The following is a 27065-nucleotide window of genomic DNA, read 5'->3' as shown; positions in this document are numbered from 1 at the left end:
TCAATTGTTTAATAATTATTTCATCCCAAATCACATCTTACAAAGAAATATATTTTATTGACTTTCTTTGTTGATTGTAGTGACTTGTACCTTGGAAACTAATCTTTAAAAGTATTTTGATGGGAAAGTTTTACATCAGTGCCAGAAATGCACTGCACACTTGAAACCATCAGTAATCAGAAAACACCAGTACCCTAGTATGTGTATTGGGCTGGGAAGTGGCTGAATGAAAATCTGAAAAATTAAAATGACACCATTCATTTCGACATACTGTAAAATGCATTTCGAAATGTCTTTTAAATTTATATCTCAGAATTTTAACATTTGAATCTTTTCATTGGAATTGTCTAATTAAGGCCCTTTCTGAAGAATTCTGAAGTCTAATTTAGGCCCTCTCTGCTTTCTGTTCTTTTATAATCAGAATAGGGTTGAGATTTCTTACTACTTACTTTTCATTTGCAATATCTTTCTGTTTTGAATATACTGTATGCCACTTTGGCATGCACAAAAAGAGGAAAGGACTCAAAATACTGATTTACTGATATTTCAAAATAACTTTAAATCATTCTAAAAATATCAAAATGAACTAGACACGTGTCTATTTTTATTTTGCCTAAAAAGCGATATCTTAATATACAGTAAACACATACATTATTGAAGGGCATGCACATTTGTCTTATGGGTTGTCTTAAAGACATTGTCAGATTTGTCTTATGGGTTGCCATAATTCACTTTTGAAATTATTTTTTGATCTTATGATGTAATATTATTTGAAGATAAAGTCTAATCTCCAAAATATATAAGACATCTCTAACAGATAATTTGACTATACATTTCTAGCTTTCTTAACTGTTGCCATAAGAGAATGACTAACACCATACTGTACATACAGTAGTATGACAAGTTAAGACAAGAGCTACCATCTTGTCTGAACCTGATGATCTATCACTAATAATTCTCATTACTTGACCCCACTCAATAAAGCAGTGTTTTAGTTCTCCTCAATCCGTTAATATGGGTTTTAAGGCTTTTCATTCTTTGTGACCTTCATATTTCCCTCTTATCTTCTGTCCCAAACTGAAATAGACTGAAAGCAACAGTGCTCAGAGTTAATTTATTATATCTTTATCTCTGCCCTGTATACAGAGAGCTAATCTGTAATATCTGTATCTTTTTATAGATTTGGTTCCTCTATTTGGTTCCTAATAGAGAAACCAAATCTATAAAAAGATACAGAGCCCATTTATGAGCGATGACATCCTTTAGCCTGCTTAACATTGATCTACGTCTTTGGCCATTTCTTTCCATTCTTCTTTGAGAAGCCTAAGTGGTTTTTTTTTTCACTAGCATGGCAAGTTAATGTGGCACACTGCAATTCTTGCAGAAAGGAAAAAGAGTATTTACTCCTTGTGGTGATTCAACATTTTATACTGGCTTGTCCATCAATATCTGTGCTAATAATCCTGTTATTTATCTCAAAAGAAAATGTAGGAACCTCCTTTATACTGTCATAGAGAAGATGGTTTTCAAGGTTCATTTCCTGAAAGTATGATAATACAATTGCACTCCATGAATTCATGTAAAATGATTGACTGAATGTAATTCAAAATGGTAATACAGAAACTTTGCTTCTGTAAAATTGTATAATGCATGATTTAATTACTTTTGTTCATTTAACCGATCAGCAGGCCAGCCTGTTCCTTTAATGATTCCCTACTGATGCAGTATGTGACTTGGTTTAGAACCCATAGCATACCACATGTTTGGCAACTGCAGGTCCCACACATTCTTTCCAAGGGCAAAGGTACAGTTTAATAAAGACCTGAGTGCATTAGGTGCCAGAGTTGTAGGGGATTGGTGTACAGGAATGACCAAGATTAATTGAGGCAGGGCTTACATAGGGAGCTACTGTACCAGCACAATGCAAGATTCAATAAAAAGCTTTGTTACCAGGCTGTATGATTGAGATAATCTTGAGTTGATTAAATTAGGGGTCCTGGAATATTAAAACCGAGAACAGCATACTGTAGAATGGAGATCTTAAAGAGCTCCCATTGTGCACAAGTTTAGTCTGCTATATTTTTTTAAAATAATCATGGATGATAATTCAGTATACATTGAATCTATGACAAATAATTTAATGTGTAAATCAGTTCACATGAAATTACATTGATGTATTAAATCTTTAGTAGGTATATGATCATATTTTTGGGAACAGTTGCTTGTTATTGTCACGGATGTCGGAAAGGACGAACCATGGAATGGCAGGAGAGCGTAAAAGCGGTGAGACAGGGGTTAGCTTGGGCTGAGGTATAGAAACCTCAGGTAGCGGACATGAGGCGACCTGGTTCTAGGCGGGTTTCAGGACATCCGAACATCAATGCTGAGTGAAGGCAAATGAATGACCCAGACAGACCTTGAATCTAGGAGGGAATATAAAGTAAATTGGAAGATTTAGTAAGAGGTAAATTGGAAAAATGAACAATAGAAAGTTAAAAAGAATATAGAGTCAAAGTCACCACCAAAGAACAAAATACAGTAACTAGTCAACAGATAAGATCCTAAAATGGATTGAATCCATTATTTAATCAACTAAATTATATCATTTATTTACTGTAGCTATACAAAAAGTGTGCTACAGCTTGTTTAATAGCCTTGTGACCACTAGAAACAATATAAAAGCCCAAGTGAGCAGCTGTGTGGAACTTCAGGGATGCCCATCTTGTAAACAGTATAAGCAAGTATGAGTGCAAGTTCAGTCCTGCAGTTCAGACATTGCTGGCTCAGGTGGGCTATGTAGTAAGTTCTTACCACTGTGTTATGTTACACAAATTGCCAAATATCAGACAGTTGGGACTTGGAGTATTTTCAGTGGTACAGGCATCACTGGTGTTAACTTTTCCACTGGCACAAGTTATAGTGCCATGCAGTAAGTCAGAACTAGAATAAACCTTTCGGAAAACTCAGTCTGCAAGACTGAGTCTTTGCTTGAAATGTTCTTGAGGCATCTGACTTAAGAACCTTACAGAGACAGGTGTGTTTATTCTGAAGTCATGTGAACCACTATTATCGCACACAGAAAAGGCCTGTTCAACATATGGTGTGACTTGTGTTCACCTGAACTAATTTAGGTTTGACAAACCAAGGTTTAGCTTTCAACATACAGTAGAAGCAGTATAAACCTAAACTTGACTACAGGGGAAAGCGAGTGAAGTACAGGAAACTGTCACATACTGTAGAAGAAGCGGCTCCGGATACTATCAAAGTGGAATCAGGACTCAACTTCCCACAGTGCTGCTTTTCTCTTCTGCTCCACCTTAGGTTTGGTCATGTCTTTAGTTTGTGCAGAACTTATTAATTTGGTTGTTTTGTGCTTTGGTTCTTCATGATTGTTGTGGGCCAGCAGCTGTATCACTCTGCAACTTACAATTGACAACCCACTGAAGCTCAGCAAGTGTGAGCCTGGTTAGTACCTGGATGGGAGAGCTCCTGGGAAAAATTAAGGTTGTTGCTGGAAGTGGTGTTATTGGGGCCAGCAGGGGGCCTGCTCCTTCAGATTAGAGGTAAAACCAAGGTCCTGACTCTCTGCGGTCATGAAAAATACCAGGGTGTGTCTCGAAAAGAGTAGTGGTGAAACCCCAGCATGCTGGCCAAATTTCCCATTGGACTTTACCAATTGTGGCCTCCTAATAATCCCCATCTCTGAATTGACTTCATCACTCTGTTCTGATAGCTGATGTGTGGTGAGCGTTCTGGTGTCACATCATCCAGGTGGTGCTGCACATTGGTGGTGGTGGAGGGAAGTCCCCATTACCTGTAAAGCACTTTGAGTGGAGTGTCCAGAAAAGCGCTATATACTGTAAGTGTAAGGAATAATTATTAAATAGCTTTAAGGACTAATTGGTTCAAAATAAAATGAATGACTTGCTTTAGATAGCTAATACAAAAAGATGTGGTTGTGCACATTTTAAGAGTTTAAAGCAATAAACATAAATGTATTGCTTAACTGACAATATTAGAATTTTTTTAATACAGTACAGTATGTACTGTTGCATGTGAAGATACATTTTATAATAGACATCATGTGTCAGTTTTACAGTTATGAACCTGATTTTATTAATTTATTTATTTTTAAACAGTACAAAGTTTGTAAGCTGCAACAGTGATTTTATTTGTTCTCAAAATTAATGATACTATATAAAATTGTTACACAATAATTATATTACAATTTTGTGCTAGCAGTACCTCTGCATCCCAAGAAGAAATCCCTTTCAACTTTCTCTGGCTTGATTGAAATATGGGATTGATTGATATCTCATAGTGAGTAGAAGCTAAAACCTTGTTGTGTCTTTAATACTGATATGTCTTGTCCTTTGAGTGCTGTACTAGTTCTACAGCACCATCAAATACTAATTGATTTCCTCTGCTCTCTTTCTTTTAACTGACGTGGTGGAAGCCGAAATCTTCAGGCCAGAAAAAATCCTATTGCACTGGAGGAACACTACTACAATTATATTTCAGTACTAGTGCCTTACAAAAGTATTCACCATCTTCCCGTGATTTCCCGTTTTGTTGAATTACAGATTATGTACTGTATACATATTTTTAATTAGATTATTTTTAATAAAAACTTGAAAGTTTCAACAACTGCTTAAAAGCAGTTAAACACTAGTAAAAATCTGCAAAGAAAAATCTGAAAAGATCTGAAATATGCTGTAATTCGACAAACTGGAATATCTTTGGAATGGGGTAAATACTTTTGCAAGACACTGTACAGTATGTACAGTACAGCTGTACTACTTTTAACTGGATACTCTATACAGTATATAATAACACGTGTATCCATACAATTATTGTTTACATAATCAAATAAGATGAATTGTGCTATCATGTCAAATTATAATACAATACAGTTACTACATTTGTAGATCACAATTCTAAAACAACACAATTTTAGAGTAATTGTACAGTATAAACAATATGAAGTCAGTTCTCATGTATTGTCTCTTTCTTATAATTAGTCTTACTATAGTATATAATCAATTAAGTGGTTATATATGTTCTAGATTAGTAAATAAGACATTTTAAAATGGAAGATCTTTTGCATGATATATTTCCACTTTAATTGTCTTTCACAGTTCTCCATCTAAATCTAGTTGATGAATCCAGATTTATTTATCATAATGTTACCACTGGGTGTAAATTGCTGTTCTTTGATATTAATGCATTTAAATGTTATTTTTACACTGTACAAATACAAACTGTAGTTCTTGAGTGGGCAAGTATTGATTATCATCTATCTGTGAGGGAAAGAAAAATACAGAGATTCAGAGATCAGTATTCTAATTTATCAGAATTAGATTTGCAAATGATTTGGAAGATTTCCTGCGCTTCCTTCCAGATGATGAAAACACCCTTGGCAGCCTGAAACTGCACAAAAACTTTACGACCGCATATCATTGTAGTTGCACAGATGGAAAAAAAATGCTATGAGACTGGAGATGCCATGAGAAGTGATGTTATATTGCCCATTTAAACAAGCATCATTGTGCACTTTGGTAGTTCCATATGCTATAAAAAAGATTAAGGTAATTGTTTCTGAAGATCAAAGGCTGCATTCTGTGTGGTCTTTCTGTTGCTGTAATAGTAAGCAATAGCCCATCTTTGAGAAGTAGATAATATCTGACTGATTCTCTTCTATTGCATTGACAAATTACTGTTAGCCTTCTTTATTTTGGTTATCCTGATTCCATGATCTCTTTCAGGAGCTGCCAATTTTAGTGTGACTAAATACATGGGCTGTTTTGAGGTACAGATAACATCCATCCATTTTCTAACCATTTCAGGGGTGTTGGAGCTTATCCTGCCATGCCACAGGTGCAAAGCAGGGAACTCCCTGGACAGGCTGGCTGTCCATCACGGGTCACAAACAGACACACACACACACACACACACACACACACACACCAGGGCCAGTTTTCCCAGAAACACAACTTGACAAGTTTTCTGGACTGTGGGAGGAAACCAGAGCCCTCCAGAGGAAACCCATGCAAACATATTCCTTGCAGATGACACCCCACGTCCAGAACTGAACCCAAAAGCCCAGTGCTGCAAGGAAGCACTGCTAACCACTGTGCCACTTAGCATCCTAGTACAGATATCAAACAGTTTATTTGCTCTATGATATAATGTCACCTGATAGGATTTCTATCTGTAAGATTGTGCTCTACTTTCTGGCAACAAAGGAAAGTCAATCCAGTCTTACTAGACAGATTTACTGAAACAATCATTAAAAAGACTACAAGGAATCACCAGCTACAATATGTTTGTATCATGTTATGAACATCATGCGGGATTTCTTTTTCAGATTTTAAATTTTAATATATATACATTATCTGAAAATACATTGCATTTTAGTCAGTTTTAAATGCATTGAATAATTTTGCAATGGTGACATTTTATTAAAATTATCTGTCAGATTTTACAGTGCTCATTAAACAGGATATAAATGTAACATCATTTAGTAATCACAGGTACTTGTTATTCTTCCTAATTTAAAATATTATTTTGTGCAATCTTAAATGTCTTGTTCGTTTTGTTTACCTTGTGTCTTTATTGCCAATTGTTAAACAGGTATGTCACAAATTTGTGAATGATAGTTTTACAATACAAATGTGTCAACATACCTGTACTGCACTTTATAGCAAATTGATAACACGTGCCTTTTCCATTTCTTGTTTTAGAAATGTCCTATGGCAGTGTCTAAGCGAGCACTTTGCATTTATTTATCCCTAAAATCTATATGCAGTACCTCTAATGAGGAAAGAGTTGGTGATTTTTGTGTTTTCTGACTCACTCACTCTGCACATCTATGGGAATTTGATCCCAGAAGAAAGGTGAATCCTAACTTTCCCTTCTTTAGGGTTGATCTTCAGTGGTGTTCTGTTATTGCATCAGCTGTTACTTTAAATTCAGTCAAAGTCAGAGTAGAGATAATTTAACAAATAACAAATAGTTTCCCGTTTAGTGGATGTAGATATCTCATCCTTTTAATGTACTGTATGTTGAAATATTTAGAAGCCAACAATTTTGAAGCAGATCTGTTTTAAAATGTCTTTTGTTTTATACACTCACCCAATTTTGAATGGCCAACAGATTAATGGTACAGCTACATCTCCTACATTGCACAGAGAGGATGAGATGTTTACACATGCTCATCAGACATGCCAACTGTATCTTTTTTTGGTGCTTTTCATTTTTGTAAGCCTCACAGAGCCTTTCTGGAGAGTTAACACTGTGACTGCAAACCTGCAGATACCAAACTGGTCTGAAAAGGATGTTGTTTTTCCAAAAGCTGAGAAGACCCTAGTGTACTTATACCCACCCTTTCCCCCTAACCGAGTGGTGTTCTGCTAGTCAACCACAATATTTCAGCAGACAATAAACAATCATTCATTTGGAAAAACAAACATTAAATGTACTGTAGATACAAAAAACAAATCGGCTATATACACTCATTACATACTCATATACATACATTGCTGTATATATTGGATATTTAGCTGACTATTTTAAACCAAATAATCTACTGTAGATGAGCTGAATTATCACTTTTCATTTATAAATGCCATTTTGTGAAATGGCATTTGGCACCATGTTCATATTTTACAACTATCTTTAATGTATTTAAATATAATCTATTTAATATAGTGTATAAGTAATCTCTGCTTTCTCTTTATAGTTAAACATTTCTACATTATGCAGATTTGTATTGTTTTATTGTATTATTTCATGTCATCCACAGTTACGTTCTTTTTTATTTTGCACCGCTGTAATGTATTAACACTGTGTAAAAGCAATTGCTACATTTTATAAATTATTTATATCAAAATCAAAATCCCATCCTTATGGCAATATAAATATGGCTAAATTAATACTAAAAGAAAAGTAATCCCATACATTTAGAATATTATTTCTGTGATGTATATGAATAATTGCAAAAAATAAATTAAAATAAAAAACAGTAAATTAAAATCTTTGTTATTTTTCCTTATTGTATACTGTACCTTAAACGGTCAGACTGAATTCTTGAGAGCCCTGTGAACATTTGTTGTTAGCTGTGGATGGACTGTTCTCACAAACTGTTTTACCAACTCATTATTAATTTTGCTGCTGCCAATACAACCAACAGAGCATTGTGTAAAGAATGTTCTAAAGGCAAAAACTGACAGCCCAATTAATTTAGTGGAAATGAGAAAATGGGAATTTGAAGCATGATTTAAAAAAACTGATAGGGAAAATATTTGTTAAATATGCTAATTAACAGGTATTGTGAAATAAAGAGTAAAACCAAACTGTTTAAAAATATACCAACTCTAGAGTACTTACCTAAGTTAGCTAAGCTAAGTAAAGCTAAGTCAATGCAAATCAGCTTCTACTTTATGAGATTGATCCTGCACTCTGGTTAATTTAAAATGGTAAGAGTACAGTATATATATTTTTTCAAAGTGGTGCAGAACGATAGCCAGTCTCTATGGAAAAAAGAAAAAAAAAGAAAGGGTTGTGAATCTGAGTCAATACTGTGGCATATGTATCTACCTTCCAGATTTAAACCTCTTGAGAATATAATGCATATATTGTTCTTCTTTTTGTAAAAATGTAACAAGAATGCCTTTGACCATCAGGCTTATAAATCCCTAGGTAAAGATGGTTAAATTCATCTCGTCTGGAGAACTTCACTTGCTTGGCTATCTTCGTAGCTCTGTTGTCTCTGGAGGTGGACTGCAGTATCATGTATTCAGAGTTTGAACTCAAGCCTATCAACAAAAGGAGAGAATAATACAGAGTGGCATTTCATGTTTCTCCTTTTAGCTCTCACACTGATTAGCTCCATTGTAAAAGTTGTGCAGATATCCTGAGAGAATTCAAAGCCACTGCTCAGCATGCTAAATTTCACTTTGGAGTTTTATCATACATTTTAATCTATTAAACCCGTAACTTTCCCTGGAGAAAAGAGCTTGGAAAAAGTATCAAAGAAATGATACAGTAAGTGCTTAGATTTCTCTTTATACTGTTTCAATTTATTGAGGAAAATCAGAGATTTACTGTATAATTATTTATATTTTAAATAACCCTACACTATATTTTGTTTATTACGGCTTCATGGCTTGTGGACTTCCAGTTTTCAAAAGTTATTAGCTTCTTCCACGCAGTCCATATTATCCTCTAAGATCATAAACATGTTGTTCCCAGGCAAAGATCCTGCTAAAAATACATGCTATATATTCCTTCTCCCTGTAAACGCTTGCTACTTAGGTTACTAGCTATATAATCTAGTGGTTCAGGTGGGTAGCTGCGTCAGCATGCGTAGGCTGCAAAGGAACAAATAATAGGTTTATTCCATGCTGAAAAAAAGAAGAAAGAGAACACAACGTTTCGGCCGTGGAGCCTTGCTCCACGGCCGAAACGTTGTGTTCTCTTTCTTCTTTTTTTCAGCATGGAATAAACCTATTATTTGTTCCATATAATCTAGTGTATCAGATTGTTATTGTAAAGTACTTCTATTTAAGAGGGGCCTGTTGCAGCAGTCTATGGGTTGAAAGATGAATCCTAGTAAATAAATGAGTAGCAAGTGAGCATAGAGAACAGGCAAAGACAGGGTCCAGAATCAAAGTCAGGAAGTACAGTTCAAACTTGCAGAGACACAGGGAAGGCACAAGGGAATATGTGAAAGCCAAGGTCCAGTGAAGCAATCCAGGTATGTACTGTAGCTAAGTAGAACACAAAGGACATCCGAAACCAGAGTCAAGACAAAGCAGGATTGAGAGTCCAAAGTGGAACAGACAAAATGTGGGAACAAGCAACTTCTCAGACCAAACTCTATAACAGAGCGCAGAGCAGTGCTAGTTTAGACCAGTCTGCTTCACTGGGAGGAAGTGGATGACGTGATAACTCACTGGTGAACCAGGTTCCTGTCTAATTGCATTTTCTTGGTAAACAATCTGATTGTCAGGTGGAAGAATCATGACGGTTTGTCGCAGTAGAACTAGTCGAAATTGCAGCTCTCCGGCAAGAACAGTAGCGTTCCTGCAAGAGCAGGCATAATAATTGTACCGTTCACACAGTAATTTAAAACAATAGAACACCTTTATTTATTTATTTTAGTTAGAACAATAACATTATAATTGTTATAATAAAGATAAGTATTGTTATAATACAGCAATCAACAATTATAAAAAAATATTTTTCATTTATCGAAAGTTTTTATCAATATTAAATATAACAGTACCAAGTTACAAATTAGTTGTACCTTTTTCTTACTGTAACTTTTTAAAAGATAGTATATCATTAGTGCTTTAGCAATCATATATAAAAAAATCCCCCAAATCCAGAAAACTGTGGATTAACTTGTGCTCTAAACAGAGCTATTCTTGAGTTATCCTTGTATGGTAGGGGTGGGGGTATATTCATAGCTAAATAAGACCCGTGTTTTGGCACATAACACCTCTACATACTGTAGCTACTCATATAACACTCTACTAATTAATATTATTTGGAAAGGGGACATAGTGTACTCTTGGAATAATTCAAATTTAATCAATAATAACTAATGGTATTCCTAAAATTGGCTTAACCTCTCAGAGACTTTCGAATGCAAATTATTGACTGTGTAGCGGTGAGGCTTAATAATAATGCAGAATTAAGTGTTTCTGAGCTTTCCCAAATTAGGCCTCATTTCTCTGTTCATCTCTGTGGTGCAGCCACAGAGAAACCATTCATGCAAGGTGATTTAAGGTCCAAGGACAGCTCCCAAAGGGGGATGCACTTAGCTAAGCCTGGCTATCATGATCAATGGTCACCCATTGGCGCCTATCTGTCTAGGGAGTGCGAGTTGGACATCTGGATTGCATTCCTAAGTGTCAGGACTAAGTGACTCATATCTCACCTTGATCAACCAATCAGGGACCGGTAGGGCCGAGTAACCCACGTGGGTCTCTGATGCCCATGGAACTTTCAGCCAATCAATGAGCTGAAGTTCCTCCAGGTAAAAACAGGCAACACAGAGAGCCTGAGAGATTCAACAAGATTCAGACAAGATTCTAAAGGGAATTCAAAGGAGAATTCCAGGGCAGGACGGCCCAGGAGCAGAAGGCTCCCAAGGGCAGGACATTCTCGCAGCGCGCCTCCTGACCATCCTGAGACTCAGCCCGGACAACCACGGAACGGCCAGTGAGTCCGAGTGCCAGAACTTTCCTTTGTTCTAAGAGTCTAGAGTGGAGGTTGCCAGAGAGTAACCAGCAGCAGGCCTCGTGAACAGGTCGGAACTGTGGACAGCTGAATTACTATTCAGAACTAGCTCTTCATCATAAACGAACTGGTCCTCTTCCTGACTTGCTGGGACCCACAGTCATCTTTTCTCCTGTGCACAAACTTTGCTAGTTAAAGCCAACAGTGAGCATCAGCAGCGCACCGTCGCAAGCCGCACATCACAGCCTGGCACGGAGCCAGAGAGCGCGGATTGGACAGCAACAGCCTGCAACTGTTTCTTTGTGCCCGCAGGAGATCTGAATCCCCAGAGATTGGATGAGTATTCAACTTCAATGCATTACAGCTCGAGAATTCAATTGTTATCCCAACCAGTTGATATCAATTTAATTCCTAAGAGTTATGTACTTGTTTGAGTATCTAATGTAGAAGTTGTAACCAAGTTCACTTTACGAAACGGTCTTAATGAATGATATACTGAACGTATGTCCTCTTGATATGTGTAACTCTTTGTAACTGATTGAATATATATCTTTTGTATTCTGATAACCCTCTCGATAAGATCTGTTAGGTTTATATGCATATTCTATGTATTAATAAATGTATCCTCGTGTATTAGTACCTGTGTGTGCGCGTTGTTTGAGTTATGTCGCATGGTTGGATTCTAAAGCCATCAAAAGAATCAACTTTGTGATTTACTGCTACAATTAATAATTGTCTCAGTAAATGCCCAAACCCTACAGAACTGGTGCCTTCAGAGAGCCACTATGATTACATATTTGGCGTCCCTGAACCGGTTTTCTCTACAACTGTACAAAGTACACATTGTGTAGGGAGCAACAGGGAGTTTTCTTCTTATTTGGTACAGCAGTTACTGTACATCATGATATGACTGTTTATGAAAGAGGGTCTGTTTTGATATGTGTATGCTGCAGAAATAAGATGGCTGGCATTACTACTGAAAAAAAAATATCCTTGTTGTTTGGGGTCTGGCACATTCTTTCACTTGGTTCAATAGGCCTTTGCCTTTTATGTAGCTGTTCTTATGGGGCTACATGCATCTACAAATCAGGTTCCGTGGAGCTGGGAAGGGGGCTGTGTGGTACTGGAAACTAGTGGCAGACGATGTTAAAGCATTATGACGTTCATCATTCTCCTTCATGTTTTGATCACCTTCTCTGTGAGATGGGGCAGGGATGCCACTGTGGTGGGGGGGGGGGGCAAGTTGTTGGGTTTTGGGCTACAAGAGTCATAATATTTTCATAGTTTTTCTTTTCTCCCACATAAACATGTACATTTCGATTCAAAACAAAATTAATAATATCACAGCAGCACTGCTGGGATACGAATACCCCTCCAACTGTGCTGGGTATTCATTTAATGAGATTTCTGAAATGAGCATAGAGTTTTTTGTAATTGATCAGCTAATACAGTATAGGGCTTTTGCTGCAACTGCAAAATAAAACTTAGATTAACCAAACAATGTGTAGCAAACTGTGAATGATAGCAAAAATATGAACTTGCTTTGCGTATTTTCTTTTATGAGATATGAAAACAAAAGCTCTTAGCTTAGACTTACTGTATATTTTAATGATTTAGCAAATTTTGCATTTTTAAATGAGTTACACTTTACTGCTGCACTCATTAAGAGACTCTGTGCTAATGGGGATTTCTGTTGTTGTAAGAGTTTGACGAAAAATAAAAAGTTCTTATTCATGGTCCTGAAAGTGCCAGGTTCTACATAAGCCTTTGTGAAGGTGAACAGTGATCATTGTTCTTACGTGAATATTAAACATATTTTTTTTTGCTCAGCATGTTTAATGTACAATTTAATACATTATAGTTTCCAGATTATTGCAACAAACAACAACAGATGAAAAAAAAAACATAAAACAAACATCTAGCTGATCTAGTAGCCATAGAAATGGGACTGAGTTTATAAAAAGTGATGAAAGTATGGATTTTTGTTTTTCTGAATTTCTGATATTTTCTCACTGATGAAAGATAAAACCTATGCAGTCAACTGTATGCCCATGGGTGAGAATACTTGACAAATGTCTGCTGTAAAGGACCTTTATTGGTGGTACTAGTTGTGTTTTTCTTTCTGTTCTAAATTGATTAATATTTATTCAAGCTGGGTCAAGCAATAGGTTCCTTGCCAACAAACAATGTCTGGGTATGACATGCTCAAGGATAATTGAACTACATTTCACATTTGTATTAATATTTCTTGACACAGTATGGCTTGTGAGACAAAAATGCAGTAGAGTACAGAAAGCGGCCTTCTGAAAGAACCAGAGAAAAGATGATTGCTTTTGCCCTGTGAGGAAATTATGATTTTTAAAAACCCATAGCAATATAAGGTTGGACATTACCTTTGCTTTTTCAATGAGTTTAGGGTTGAAACCTTTTGAAGCTTGAGCCTGAACCTCACTTTACAAAGTATCACAGAAACATGACAAGCTATAAAAGATGGAAAAATAAATATTAATATATATTTGATATAATAACATTACTGTAACATAGTACACACTGTACCAGAGAGACAGGAAAGATAGAAGAGGAGAATATGCAGTACTATATATCAAAGATATTTATGATCAGTAAATCTAAATGTAAAGGAATCAAGAATCTCTAAATCTATACCGGTCAGAGTCTTCAAAGAAGAGGACTATGTTATAAAAAAATTAAGATGCTGAGTAGAATTTAACACTTTAATGAAGTTAAAATTTTACAGAATGTGCAGGACAACAAATAGATTTTATGGGAGCCTTCAAGTTTCCCCACATACACTGGCAAAGCCCAACATCAGTGTTAGCAGTGAAAACTGAAATGGTAGTCATCCTTAATGACTGATTTTTTCCCAGTTAGTTGGATCACGTACAGTATACAAGGGGCTCCAACAAATCTTTTAGTTTTTGTCTCATCGAATGTCAGACATATAGACCACAGGTCTCACCTGAATTTGAGGTTATAGAAATGAATATATTGTATACGTCCTTTCAAACAATCAAGACAAACAGAAAAGAAAGAACCATTAGATAAAACTTATTATAAAATTTTATAATTTTAAGATTTGATGCCAAATCAAGTTTACAGTTTCACAAAAAACAACTTTGAAGGAATGAGACAAGTAAAAAGGGATAGGCTGTTATGATTGTAGTCCCTCCCCCTTAAGGGCTATGAACAGTCTATGAACCATTATCCAGCTAATTTGTTTTTGTAACCATTTTCTATTATTTGAAAACAGTATGATTTTACAAGTATTATTCATCTTACCACTAGTGGTAACACCCTCCTTTCAAATCCCACGAAGGTCCCTGAAAATCTGGATCAAACTCTAAATGGGTTTCATAGCACATTTATGGTGCCCCTTGCTTCTCCTTGGTCCTGCACAGTCCCCTCACTGGAACAAGGGAGATCTGAATATGAATATAAAGTAAAGGTAAGGCCCCAATGGTGCCAAGAGAGGAAATGCAGACGCCCCAGGCTTGGGTCAACCAATGCTTTAGCAGGCATACTGTAATGCCACCAAGCCTTAACCATTTCTGCTTTATAGCAAAAACAAGTAAAGTAACTTTGCTCAATAAAATGATTAGCAGAAACTGTCACTAGAGTTGTGCAAACCTGCTCCCAAAACAGTTACTCCTTATCTTGTCATTTTCTCACCATATGAAAAATTGTGCCTGTTGATCCCTGGACTCACAGTCCTTACAAAGAGGTATGTTTGAAACCCTTAAAATGAATTAGCCAGTTTATCATTTTATGTTCTACAGTGATGTTATCTTTTGTAGAAGAACTATTACAGTGCATACAATCACTATTGAACAAATCCTTCTCATTCTAATGCTAAATTTTGAGTGACTATAAGAATGAAAGCCCTTTATAAGCAATTCCAGAGCTATTCAAACATGGTAGAATGGTTTTTAATATGGTATATCTGATTTCTGATCAATGGGCAGCATAGTATGCCAGCAGCCATATGACCTTGCAACTCACAACTGTCAACCCACTGAAGCTACTGTAAGCAGTACCTGGATGGGAGACCTCCTGGGAAAAACTAAAGTTGCTGCTGAAAGAGGTGTTAGTGAGGCCAGCAGGGGGCGCTCACCCTGTGGTCTGTGTGGGTCCTAATGCCCCAGGATAGTGACGGGGACGCTATGCTGTAAAAAGGTGCCATCCTTCGGATGAGACGTAAAACCAAGGTCCTGAGTCTCTGTGGTCATTAAAAATCCCAGAGCGTTTCTCGAAAAGAGTAGGGGTGCAACCCAGGTGTCCTGGCCAAATTTCTCATTGGCCCTTACCAATCATGGCCTCCTAATAATTTCCATCTATGAATTGGCTTTATCACTCTTTTCTCCTCCCCATCAATAGCTGATGTGCGGTGAGCGTTCTGGCTCACTATGGTTGCCGTCATATCATCCAGGTGGATGATGCACATTGGTGGTGGTTGAGGGGAGTCCCCATTACCTTAAAGCGCTTTGAGTGGAGTGTCCAGAAAAGGGCTATATAACTGTAAGCAATTAGTATAATTAATTATAATTATAATGGCACAGTGATTAGCATTGCTTTGCTGTCTCACAGCATGATAGACCTGGGTTCAATTCCTGTGGTGTTATCTGTATAGAGCTTGTACTGCATGCTCTCCCCATGTTCATGTGAGCTTCTGGTTTCCTTTCAAAATATAAAGATATACTGGTAGGTTCATTCTGGGAAAATCAGCCCTGGTATATGTGTTTGAGTCTGTGTGTACCCTGCAATGGACTGGCGTTCCTTCCACGGTGTATCCTGATTTGTACAGGCTCCCCCATGACCCTGTACTTGATAAACCAGTAGAAAAAGGATGTGCAAGGTGGCACAATGGTTAGCATTGCTACCACACAGCACTGGGGCCCTGGGTACAATTAATGGGATGTGATCTGCAAGAACCATGTTCTCCTCATGTTTGTGTTGGTTTCCATAGGTGCTCCAATTTTCTCCCACAGTTCAAAGACTTACTAGTAAGTTAATTCAATTTTAGGAAAATTGGCCCTGGTGTGAGTGTATGAGTGTTTGTTTCTGGTTGTGCCCAGGATGGTCATCCTGTCCGGGGTGTATCCTCCCTTATGCCATTGTTTGCTGGTATAAGCTCTGCCTCCCCCACGACCCAGTATTGGATGAAGAGTTTAAAAATTTAAGGATGTCTGATTAATGCATGATGATAGAAAGTAAATAAATACAAAAGCTTCTGTTTTTTTTGTCTCTGAAATTTTAGTATTTGTGTCATTAAGTGTCAGACACATAGACCACAGGTCTCAACTGAATTTGAGGTGAAATGTTACAGAAATTATTATGTTGTAGAACTAATCTGTCCTTAGAATCAAATAATTTAATTTTAAATGGCTGATTGGCAGTCACTGATGAAATGCACAAATTTAAAAGAAACAGAATGTCCATTTCTGTCTGCTTTTTGCAATTTCTACCATCATCAGAGTTCAAAAGGCATGAGACTGCAAAATGTTTTACTGCTGATTGATTGGGGGTAGTAGCAATTTTACACATAACCTCGAAAACCAAACCTTTATTACTGAGATAGATTCACACCTTTGGTAACCATGCTATAAAATAATCACAGCATAAAGCGTGTGTAGTGTGCATATGTATGAGCTTTGTAGCCATGGAAACGCTGGTGTGCCTTGTAGTCTGAAACATAAAAAAGTTGTCAATGAATGTCATGCACTGTAGTTGTGAATAACCAAAATATTCCAACATTAATGTCCATTGGATACAATTTGCTCCTCAGAAATTGTGGCATATATTGTAAAATTGTCTGTTTATCAGGATGGCTAAGATTTGGTATCTACTGTAGTTTCATTTTAGTATCATAGTATCATTTTCTTGTTGACTTTGATACATTATTTCTTCCTCTTTGGAAGAGGAAGAGCATTGTGCTGCTGATTCTGCAGTCAGGTGTGTGGAAAAGAGTGCTGTACACTGCAGTTACATCCAAACAAATTATTTCAACAGTCTTTATATAAATATAATTTTCAGTGCCATTTTACTCTTGGGGTCACATTTAGAATTGCTAGTCATAAAGAAGGATTTACCTTTATCTCATAAACCCGAAAAACTTACTTATTCTTAAAGTTGTGTATTTCTAAATCCAAAATATCTTTGAAAATATATAAAATGCAGCCTATTGAATTGTACATGAAGAAAATAAATAATTGATGAGATGAATGAAAATGTTAGTTTTAGACATTTTCTTTTAAAGAGATAGATAAGACTTTATTGATCCCCAAGGGAAATTGAGGTGTTACAGCAGCCCAGCCCAAGACAAGCAAAAACAGACATCAGAATAGACTAAAAATTATAAGTACAGCAATACAAAATACAATAAATAGAGTTAGGTGTGTGCAAAATATGCTAATAGTCACTGTAAAACAATAAAATATGTGCAAAATACGCCTACAGTAGGTACAGGTGTATACAGATTGAATACAGTATATACAGTATATTAATGCAGTGTCCAAAAAGTACATTAGTGCAACATGCTGCCCATAGACGAGCAGATGAAGGGCTAACAGTCCTAGCCTGGGGCAGTGTTATACATCCTGACAGCCGCCAGGAGAAAAGACCTGCGGAAATGTTCCCTTGAACACCGCAGCTGGAGCAGTCTGTTGCTAAAAGTGCTCCGCTGTCTAATAACAGTCCCATGTAGTGGATGAGAGGCGTTGTTCATGATGGCTGTGAGCTTGGTCAGCAGTCTTCTCTCCTCCACCACCTCCAGGGGGGTCAAGGCTCAGCACCAACACAGAGCCAGCCTTCTTGATGAGTTTATTGAGTCTATTTACATCTCTTGCCATGAAGCTGCTGCCCCAGCACACAAGATGGCCGCTCCCACCACTGATTCCTAAAAAATGTGCAGCAGTGTTCCACATACACCTCCTAAGAGCCTCCTAAGAAAATATCTGTCTGCTCTGACCTTCCTTGTACAGGACGTCAGTGTTAACAGTCCACTCCAGCTTATCATCCAGGTATACTCCTAAGTACTTGTAGGACTGCACCACCTCCATGTCCTCACCCTGGATGGAAACAGGGTTCAGCAGAGACTTCCTCTGAAAGTCCTCTGAAAGTCCATGACCATTTCTTTAGTCTTGCTGATGTTAAGCTGGAGATGGTTAAGATGACAGCACTCCACAAAGCTGGTAATCAAGCTCCTATATTCCTCCTCCCTCCACCCTCCCCCATTAATACACCCCACAATTGCAGAGTCATCCGAAAACTTCTGCAGATGGCATGCCTCAGAGTTGAAGTGAAGAGGAATGGAGCAAGGACAGACAGCAAGAGTCCTTTGTTAATGATTTTTAAAGGGCCTTATCTGCAAAATTTCAGGGGTAGAGGCAATCTGGAGCGATCTAGCTTTACCCTTTAGCACCTTCTGTTGGCAAATATATGAAGCACAAATGGAAATTAATATGATTATTTTAGTGGGATCACCCTGAGTTTCTTTCATTGTTTAATCTTGCACCAGTCATGGTGCCAGTGTGGTAATTACTTTCCTTTATCACTTTGTATGTAAGGTTCATTCGGGGCTTATTCGCTGCAGAGAATCATTAAAGACTCACTTTGTCCTTCTTATCTTATTTTAGTTGCAGAATGTTCTTAGCTCTGAGGTACAAACACATCATTACAATATTTCTTTCACTTAAAAAACATTTGATTCTCCTACATACAGAAATATAGCATGTTATTTTTTTATTTTGAATATAATATTTAATTCTAATTGATGTGCTGATTTCTGTAAGTCAGTAATCAAATATGTATATATACTGTATCATTCACTACATTATACAGTACAAATCTACAGTATTCACAGCTACTTATTGTCAACTCCAATGTTTTATTTAATCACTAGTAATGTGTTTAAATTTTGGTTTCTTAGCAAGGCAGACTGTAGTTGATGTAGAAATTGTCAGGCATTGTTAAGCTGATTTAAAATGGAAAAGTAGTATGTAATTATTCTGCTACTTTCTTTAGTAGACTGCCAATTTAAATTAATACTATTAAGCTGCCATCACTTGGTCACAAAAACAGGCACACCCTTTCATTAGTCCATCTTCACAGTCTGTTAACCTAAAACCTTTGAAATACTCCTCACGAGGACTGTTTCAAATAATTAAGAAAGAAGTTTGCAGGTGAAAATCTCTGTAAGGTATTTGTGAATTTGAATAAGCAATGTAAGATCAAAAGAATAAATGTATATACAGACGTTTTTTGGCAATTCTTAATATTGTTTATAGATCAAGTTAGTTTCCCCTGACAATTACAAAGTCTGTTGTTCTTTCTTGATAGCTAGTTCTGGTGGTTGATTAATAGTAATATTCTTTTGTTTTGTCAAACATTTAGCTGCATAACAACAACACATATCATAACAAACCACTTACCCAGCAAAAGTAATAGATTACTTTTTTTGGTGGTATCTGTTTATTGATAGTGCACCACAAAAGTACACTACAGCCACTTGATATTGTAGCACAGGCTCCACAATGTGGCTGCAGTGTGCAAGTACTTTATGATCATCTATGGAAAAACACATTTGCCCTCTTATATTAACAATACAAATTAAGGAACATGTATTGTAATTAGTTTCAAAACAGGGATCTTAAACTGAATTTCAGAAGTACAACTATGTAGCGGTTAAAATTTAAACAAACTGCACTGCAAAGTCATATATAAGGACAAAGAATTTTTTTTTTACAGATTACCTCTACAAATGAATTAATGAATGGGTAGGCAGTCATTGACACATCCGCTAATTATTATTGAAGTGTGTTTTCAAAGCCCAAGATACATGAAAAAAATGTTTTTGTTGTTTGAGAAATAGAAAGGATTAAAGTTGACCAAAGGAGGTAAAAATAAAACTATGTTGTAGTATTGCTTCTTTTTTTTAAGAATCACTGCACATCAAGATCACTCATGAAGAAGCAATAAAACTTAAATAAATAAATCCTGACCAAGGAAAACCAGGAAGATAATATGCAACAACCCAAAACATATGGCCATTAGAATCTGTTCAGATATTTTTCTGTAATATTTTTCTTCTCTCAGTCAAGTTTAGCATTTCAAAAGGAAAGGATACCATTTAGATGAAGTGCCAACCTGTCGCTTATTTTCATAGCCAATAGTTTAGAGTGCATAAATAACAGGGACAGGCTTTAAAAGAGATCTTAACAACTCAAGTGTGCAGTGAAAAAAAAAACTGTTAACACAAGCTGTTTTATTTTGGTAAGACTTTGCCACAGCGATATGCTTAAAAAAGGTTTGGAGGTTTTGTGAAGTAGAAAACTATAGTACAGTTAACTATACCATATATAATATAGTTATATAACAACAACAGGATACCATCATCCATTTTTTAACCTCTTCATCCAACTTGGGGTTACAGGGGAGCCAGAACCTGGCAAGCACAGGCACAAGGCATGGTATAACCAGGACAAAATGGCAGTCCATCACAGGGTAGTCACACAGACACAGACATGCACACACTTACACCAGGGCCAATTTTCCCAGAAGCAAATTAACCTACTGTATCTGTGTGTCTTTGGACTGTGGGAGGAAACTGGAGTAAATCCACAGGAACATGGGGAAAACACAAAAAGTTCACATAGCTTCCCAGGAATTGAAACTGGGTCCCCACGACTGCAAGGCAGCAACGTTACCCATTGTACCACCATGATACCCAACTAGACTAACCATGACTATACTAGCATTGTTAAAATTACAAATAACAAATGCTATTATTCTTACCATCATCAAACTGTTGAAATAATTATTCAACTTGGACAATAAATTGCAATATTTATTTTTCTCTTATAGAAATGTTTGAAGTTCAATGCAGAAGCCCCAGTCTGGTCCTCTAAGCAGCGGATATTATGTACTCTGAATCAGAGTCTGAAAGATGTGCTGAATTATGGACTCTTCCAGCCAGCATACAATGGAAAAGCAGGAAAATTTTTGGATGAAGAACGACTTTTAAAGGAATACCCACTGCCCTCCATCACCCCTGTTCCTTACCTTGAGGTAGGTAACCTTCTATTCTTGTTGGACTCATCTTGAAACCGTTTCTCAAGAATGGTTTCTTAACGCAGTTAATGCAGTACATTGGGTGTGGCCATTTTGGACATTTGAACTATCAAAGCTACTTCTCTTTTATGTCATGTGAGTTAACTGATGCATTGAAAAAACACCATGCTGACTGACTAGTCCCTTGTGTGAACATGCTCATTGCTCAGTGCCATCTGCTTGCAATTGAAATAGTCCCTTTAAAATGTTAATTTGTGATGAGTCTTGCCGGTAATTTCTTCATTAGTTCTTTATTGATCTTTCTTGTGAATATAAAGAAAACTTGGGCCTTTCTCTTCAATTCATGAAATAGTGCATAGCTTGGCAATTAAATATTTTTTTTGCATACACAAAGATAAAATTAAATCAGATGAATAAACTGATCAAATAAACACAAAATACAGTTTATTATACTCTGTTCCCAGGGTATGAAATGTTTGTAAACCTGCCATGACAATAGTAGCTCTGTAGTTCTCAGTCACAGCTTTTTGCCTGAAAAATACAAGTGCAGGAAAGTATGGAGCTATTGAAGGTCATTAGATGGTTTAATGAAGTTGATTAAGTGCAGCAGTTTTCCATTATTCTTAAGGGCCTGTGTATAAATGAGCATGGCAAACACAAATCCAGTTCTTCTGTTGGAGACCTGGACTGCTATTGTGGAAGCAAGAAAAAGGTGAAAAAGAATTGTAAAAACTCTTTTGCAGCGAAATGTTGCCTTGTGCAGTCAGTGAATTCATTAGGTTATATAGGATTATATAAGAAAACATAATAATAAGCATACTAGGTAAATCAAAAGATGTTAATTCAAATATTATAAATAGCTTTGTCTCAATTATGCAAAGCAAGCCATTTTGGTAAATCTGATAATATTGTACGAACATCTCTCTCAGAGATTGATCTCATAATTGCTAATCATAATCTCCACAACAGGCTTGTGAAAGTAACCTATTCTTTGAAGCCAAAGGGGCTATCATAAGGTTAAACCATAACATGGCTGTAGATAATTGTTCAATTTCATGACATGCATAATGGTCCAGATACTGGTACATTAATCAAATGTTTAGAAGTAGTGTGTTTCACAGTAGTCCTTCAGCAGACAATATATTTAATATAAACATGTTTATCTACTGACAAAAGACTTTTGTTTTTATCTAGATGACCCAAGAGGCCTCCTATTGTTTGTAACCTTTTGTTTGTAAGTTCATATCTTTGCACATGATTCAAGTACTGTAGGGTCTTGACATTCTTGAGGGTTCGTTGCAGAGAACCATCGCAAAGAGCCAAATTCATATAAAAAAAGTCCACCCCTATACCATTGCTTAATGTACTACAGTATATAGTACTGTATGTATGGTTAAAAGATATAGGTAACTCCCCCTTATAAGATAATTAAAAGTACTAATGAATTGGATTTAAGTTAATTTACACGAAATAACAGTGTACAACTAAAAGAAACAACAGCAATCATAAACATATAATAATCAGTTAAAATAAACAATGAGACAAACAAACAACATTTTCTTTGCACTTTCTCTCTGTGTCTCCATAATTAGCACTCTCCACTGTAATGTAAAGAGCAATGAAACTGTCAGTGAGCCCGTAAAGTCATCTGCAGCCTGTCTTTCCCCATGCTGCTGAGTGTTTGTTACAATACAAAACAAGATCTAGCTGAGATGCTAATGCTGAGCAGTGGGTATTTGAGCAGAGAGTAAGGAAAGGCTCACTCACTAGCTAGATTTATCTCACGATCCTAATCTGTTGTGCTGCTAACATTAAAGTTGCGGTTAACAACCTTCAGCTCGGTTTCATCCCAATCTGCTCTTCTTTCATCAAAAACCCCATTTCCCAGACTGAATCATGAAAAAGTGAATTTGCATTTTTTTTTTAATTTGCAGATGTTAACACCCTACTGCATCACTAAATGATTTCAGAATAGAAATCTTCCAGAGTCTTACTTGGAATGGGGTTTGTGTGGATGCATTTTGAGATGACTAGCCAGATGAAATCATTCATCTGGTTGGAAGGTGCTACAGTAGGTGTCTGTTGTGGGGGCAAACCTCAGGAATTTTTTTCAGGAGCTATAAGAGGCCTCAGTCAAAGCTTGACTGTCAGATGGCCTCAAACATACTGACATACTGTACACACGATGCATAATGTAAGTAGGGAATAGTGGAACTTTTCTCTGGTTGTTCTGATCAAGGATAGTGAAAACTGACCTCACTGACCTCAAATCAGGAGATCATTGAAAAGGGGGAGAAGCATTTTGGGTAACTCCTCAATCTGGTAATATCACTGCTACTGAGATTATTGTATCTATTAGATATTAGAGGTTTACCTTGAAAAGTTGAAAGGCCTGCACATGTTGGAGTGCCATTGAAGTCTAGTAAAACACTTTTACAGTACTAGACTAAGGATAAAAGTTCTAATTCTTTAGAAAGGGAACCAAGGGGAGTGTTCCAGCTATAGAGCAAATGCACCCTCAGGCCTTTGCCTCTCAGCCAAAGTGCTGGAGAGGATATATTCTTTTGTTGGACCTAGAAGGAGCAATTCATCCTCTGCCCCATTCGTGCCCCATTCGTGGCCTATGCTCTTTTGCAGATATTTAAGGAGTTGTAAGACTTCACCAGTAAGACTTCACCTTTTCAGTTTGGAGACCTGGGAAGGCATACTGTATCAGAGTGATGCTTGAGATGTCTGATGATAGTTGCTAATGGAGTATGAGGTGACAAAGTCATTTCTGTGTGCTTCTTGGTCCCTTTAAGCTCAGAATGAGAGCTGGGCCTCTTTCCTTGGTATTAAGACATGTTGGTTAAAGATAACTGTATGACTTCTTCAAGGGTGCATCTTATCTTCTTTTTTTTCTTATCTTCAGAAATTTTTCTGAACAGGATTTAAAGGTACAGTCTAGGTATGGAGCGTATCTGGCTTTGGGGGAAAAGCTTTATTTAGTTTTGTTTGAATTCTGCACAGCAAAGTCCATTGGGAAGCTCAACACAGTGGAATTGTTGAATTGTAATCTGTTTTTCGATCAAGCCTTTTCATTTTATTTAGTGATTTTTTATTTTTTTATTTTATCCAGATCAATGCCATTCTTGCATTTTGACTTCTTGCTTTCCATTGGGTCAATGGATATTTTTTTTTTTACACATCCACCATCATGTGTTCTCAAGGCCAAAAATGTACAATGCATCAAAGATTGATATACTGACCCTACCCCATTGTACAATTGTAAAAGAATTCCATTTTCTTTCAAGCAAGTTTCAGTTTATACAGTATGCACACTAACTTGCAAAGGGTACAATGTAAAAGAAGGAAAGAAAGATATAATCCATGGTGTCTGCACATTTGTATTGTCATTTACTTGCTCAAGGTAGTTCTGAAGGTACAGTAGATTCTGAAAATTTTCTCGAGGTCAAAGGGTACCTACTGTCATGTTAACACAGATACAAGTGATAATTATTTCTAACCTTTTCATTTCATTTTTTTAAAAACAAAGTCACAAAAATTAGATTCACTTCTATGAATACATAGCTGATGTTATAGTGAAAGAAAAACACTGTATAATAAAGCACAGTAATGTGGATATTTGTATTACTCTTTAGCTTCAGCATTCATTAGTGTTTATTTTCTTCTTTCGCTTTATTTGCTGATACAACAATGAAGATGTTTTGATGTAAGAACATGCTTCTCCCCTAAGTAGATTAAACCAAGTGGTAGAATATTTTATTAGCTATATGTCAATCATAGGCTATAGACTGGCATCCAATATTTTTGAGGGACTGAATATAGTCCATTATCTATAGTTATGGTAATGTGGCTAGATTATTAAATTATTTTTAAGTTCTATTTATTACAAATTCTGGCCAGATGTCTGCTCTTACAATTATTGATTTAAAATGTTAATCATATTGTATAAATCAGTTTAATTAATGACCATCAATATTTAATACATTTTTTAAAAGGCTAATAATAAACTTTCTACACTTTTCTAATGAAGGTGTACTGTGAGGACTATTTAGAACTTATTCAAGTAATTTCTTTTTGAGGAGAAGCACTATGTAAAACTATTCCTGAAGATATGAAACTAGAGATCCAGACATTCAGAATTCACTCTGAATAATGCAGCATAATGCACCTAACATAATGCATTTCAGTACATCTTTTTAAATAATCAAATGCCAGACTGCACTACTTTCTAAATCCACCAGAAAGTGCAGTGAATGCTTATGTGGTGTGTGCAAGTATATGGGCTATCATGTGAAACGCCTAGGATCAAATCCTGTTTAATGCTCAGCCCCTTAGGGACAATCCTTTTCCAATTATAGAATTTAATTTATATACTGTTTTGACTTTTATTAATGTTATTCTGTATACTACAGTAAGTTAAATATTTAAATAATATTAAAAAGGAAAGTAGGGCTGTTGCAAAATTATTCAGCCATACAGTATATATAAATTATTATTTTAGCTTGTTGTGATCATGATGTGCTTTTTTTTAGGTTTACATCCACATTAAAATAATCTATATTTGCTTTTATGTTAATTTCAGCAACAATTAATTAGGAAATATTGTTCCTTTAGATTTTGATTATAAAAATACAGTATATTTCACACATACTGTACTGCAGTAGCTTTAAAACCATATGGTATCACACTACAGTTCATTGACCTGTACACTACTGTTTTGGCATATTTGTGGAAGTGACTTAATGCAATTTGCATGTGTCATGTCGGGAATTCTTCTTGTATTCAATTCACCTGGCCAAAGTTTTAAAACCACATTACAAACTGTTACATCACATCCCCACTGATAATTGTGAATGCAAATACGCTGAACTCTGTAACACTACACCCTTTTGGCTGGATATAACAGTCTGTCCTCTGGATGGGGGTTAGGGCAGATGTTGTCTTCCTTCCTCAATTTAGACATCTGAAATGTCTCCAGTACTGCTATGGGCTAAAGAGATCATGAATGTAAAGTGAATATTTAACATAATGTTATATATAAAATTGATTTTATACATAAAAATGTTAATATAGTAAGTGTTAATTATTAAAACAAAACTTCTGAGCAGTCATTTGAATGAATTTGTCACATATTTTAACTTGCTTTACAGTAAGGTGCATTAGTAACCATCAGATTAAGACACTGCCAGGAAGAAGTCATGTGAGGCATGAAACACTCCCTCCAGTGCTACATCAGAAAAGTTAAACTGAAATAGGTCCTAGTGCAATTCTGTTGTTCTTGCGTATTTCCATAAACTTTTTCTAACAACTCTGATGAAGCCAAATAATTAAAAAAAACTACTAATATAAAACAATTAGTAGGGCAGCAAAAATGTGTATAAAAACTAAAAGTTGGATTTTAAAATTAAAAATATACATAGTATCATTAAAATGTATGCTTAAAACTAAATGGTGTATACACTTAAAAAACTTAACTGTTTTCTGTTTAAGGACATCTCTAAATTCCTTTGGTCTTTCCAAGCATCCTGGAGATTGCAGGTTTGGAGGTTCATTCATCTTAATACTTTATTATTAACCACATTTTAATATTTGATGTAATAGCTTTGGTTTCACCGGCAATCAAATCTTACACCTTCTGAATAACAAACAAGCATTTAACCACTGTACCAGTGCGTCACTTGAGTGGTGTGCTATACAATACAAACTATGAGAGTTCTATTGTTGCAACA

The 27065-nt window shown here is 36.2% G+C and overlaps 1 protein-coding gene across 3 annotated transcripts in view; it reads left to right on the top strand.

The window, feature by feature from the left end:
- Positions 1 to 27065, top strand: part of shank3a (SH3 and multiple ankyrin repeat domains 3a) — a 639129-nt gene that overhangs the window by 209854 nt on the left and 402210 nt on the right. For all 3 annotated transcript variants that reach the window (XM_069192202.1, XM_069192204.1, XM_069192203.1), the window contains exon 6: positions 21124 to 21327. In XM_069192202.1, coding sequence (XP_069048303.1) covers positions 21124 to 21327 — 204 coding nt within the window. The remainder of the gene's footprint in view (positions 1 to 21123; positions 21328 to 27065) is intronic.

The sequence above is a fragment of the Lepisosteus oculatus genome, chromosome 7 (assembly GCF_040954835.1).
Source record: "Lepisosteus oculatus isolate fLepOcu1 chromosome 7, fLepOcu1.hap2, whole genome shotgun sequence".
Lineage (NCBI taxonomy): Eukaryota > Metazoa > Chordata > Actinopteri > Semionotiformes > Lepisosteidae > Lepisosteus > Lepisosteus oculatus.
The sequence above is the reverse complement of the archived record's forward strand: the minus strand, read 5'-3'. Positions and strand labels throughout refer to the sequence as shown.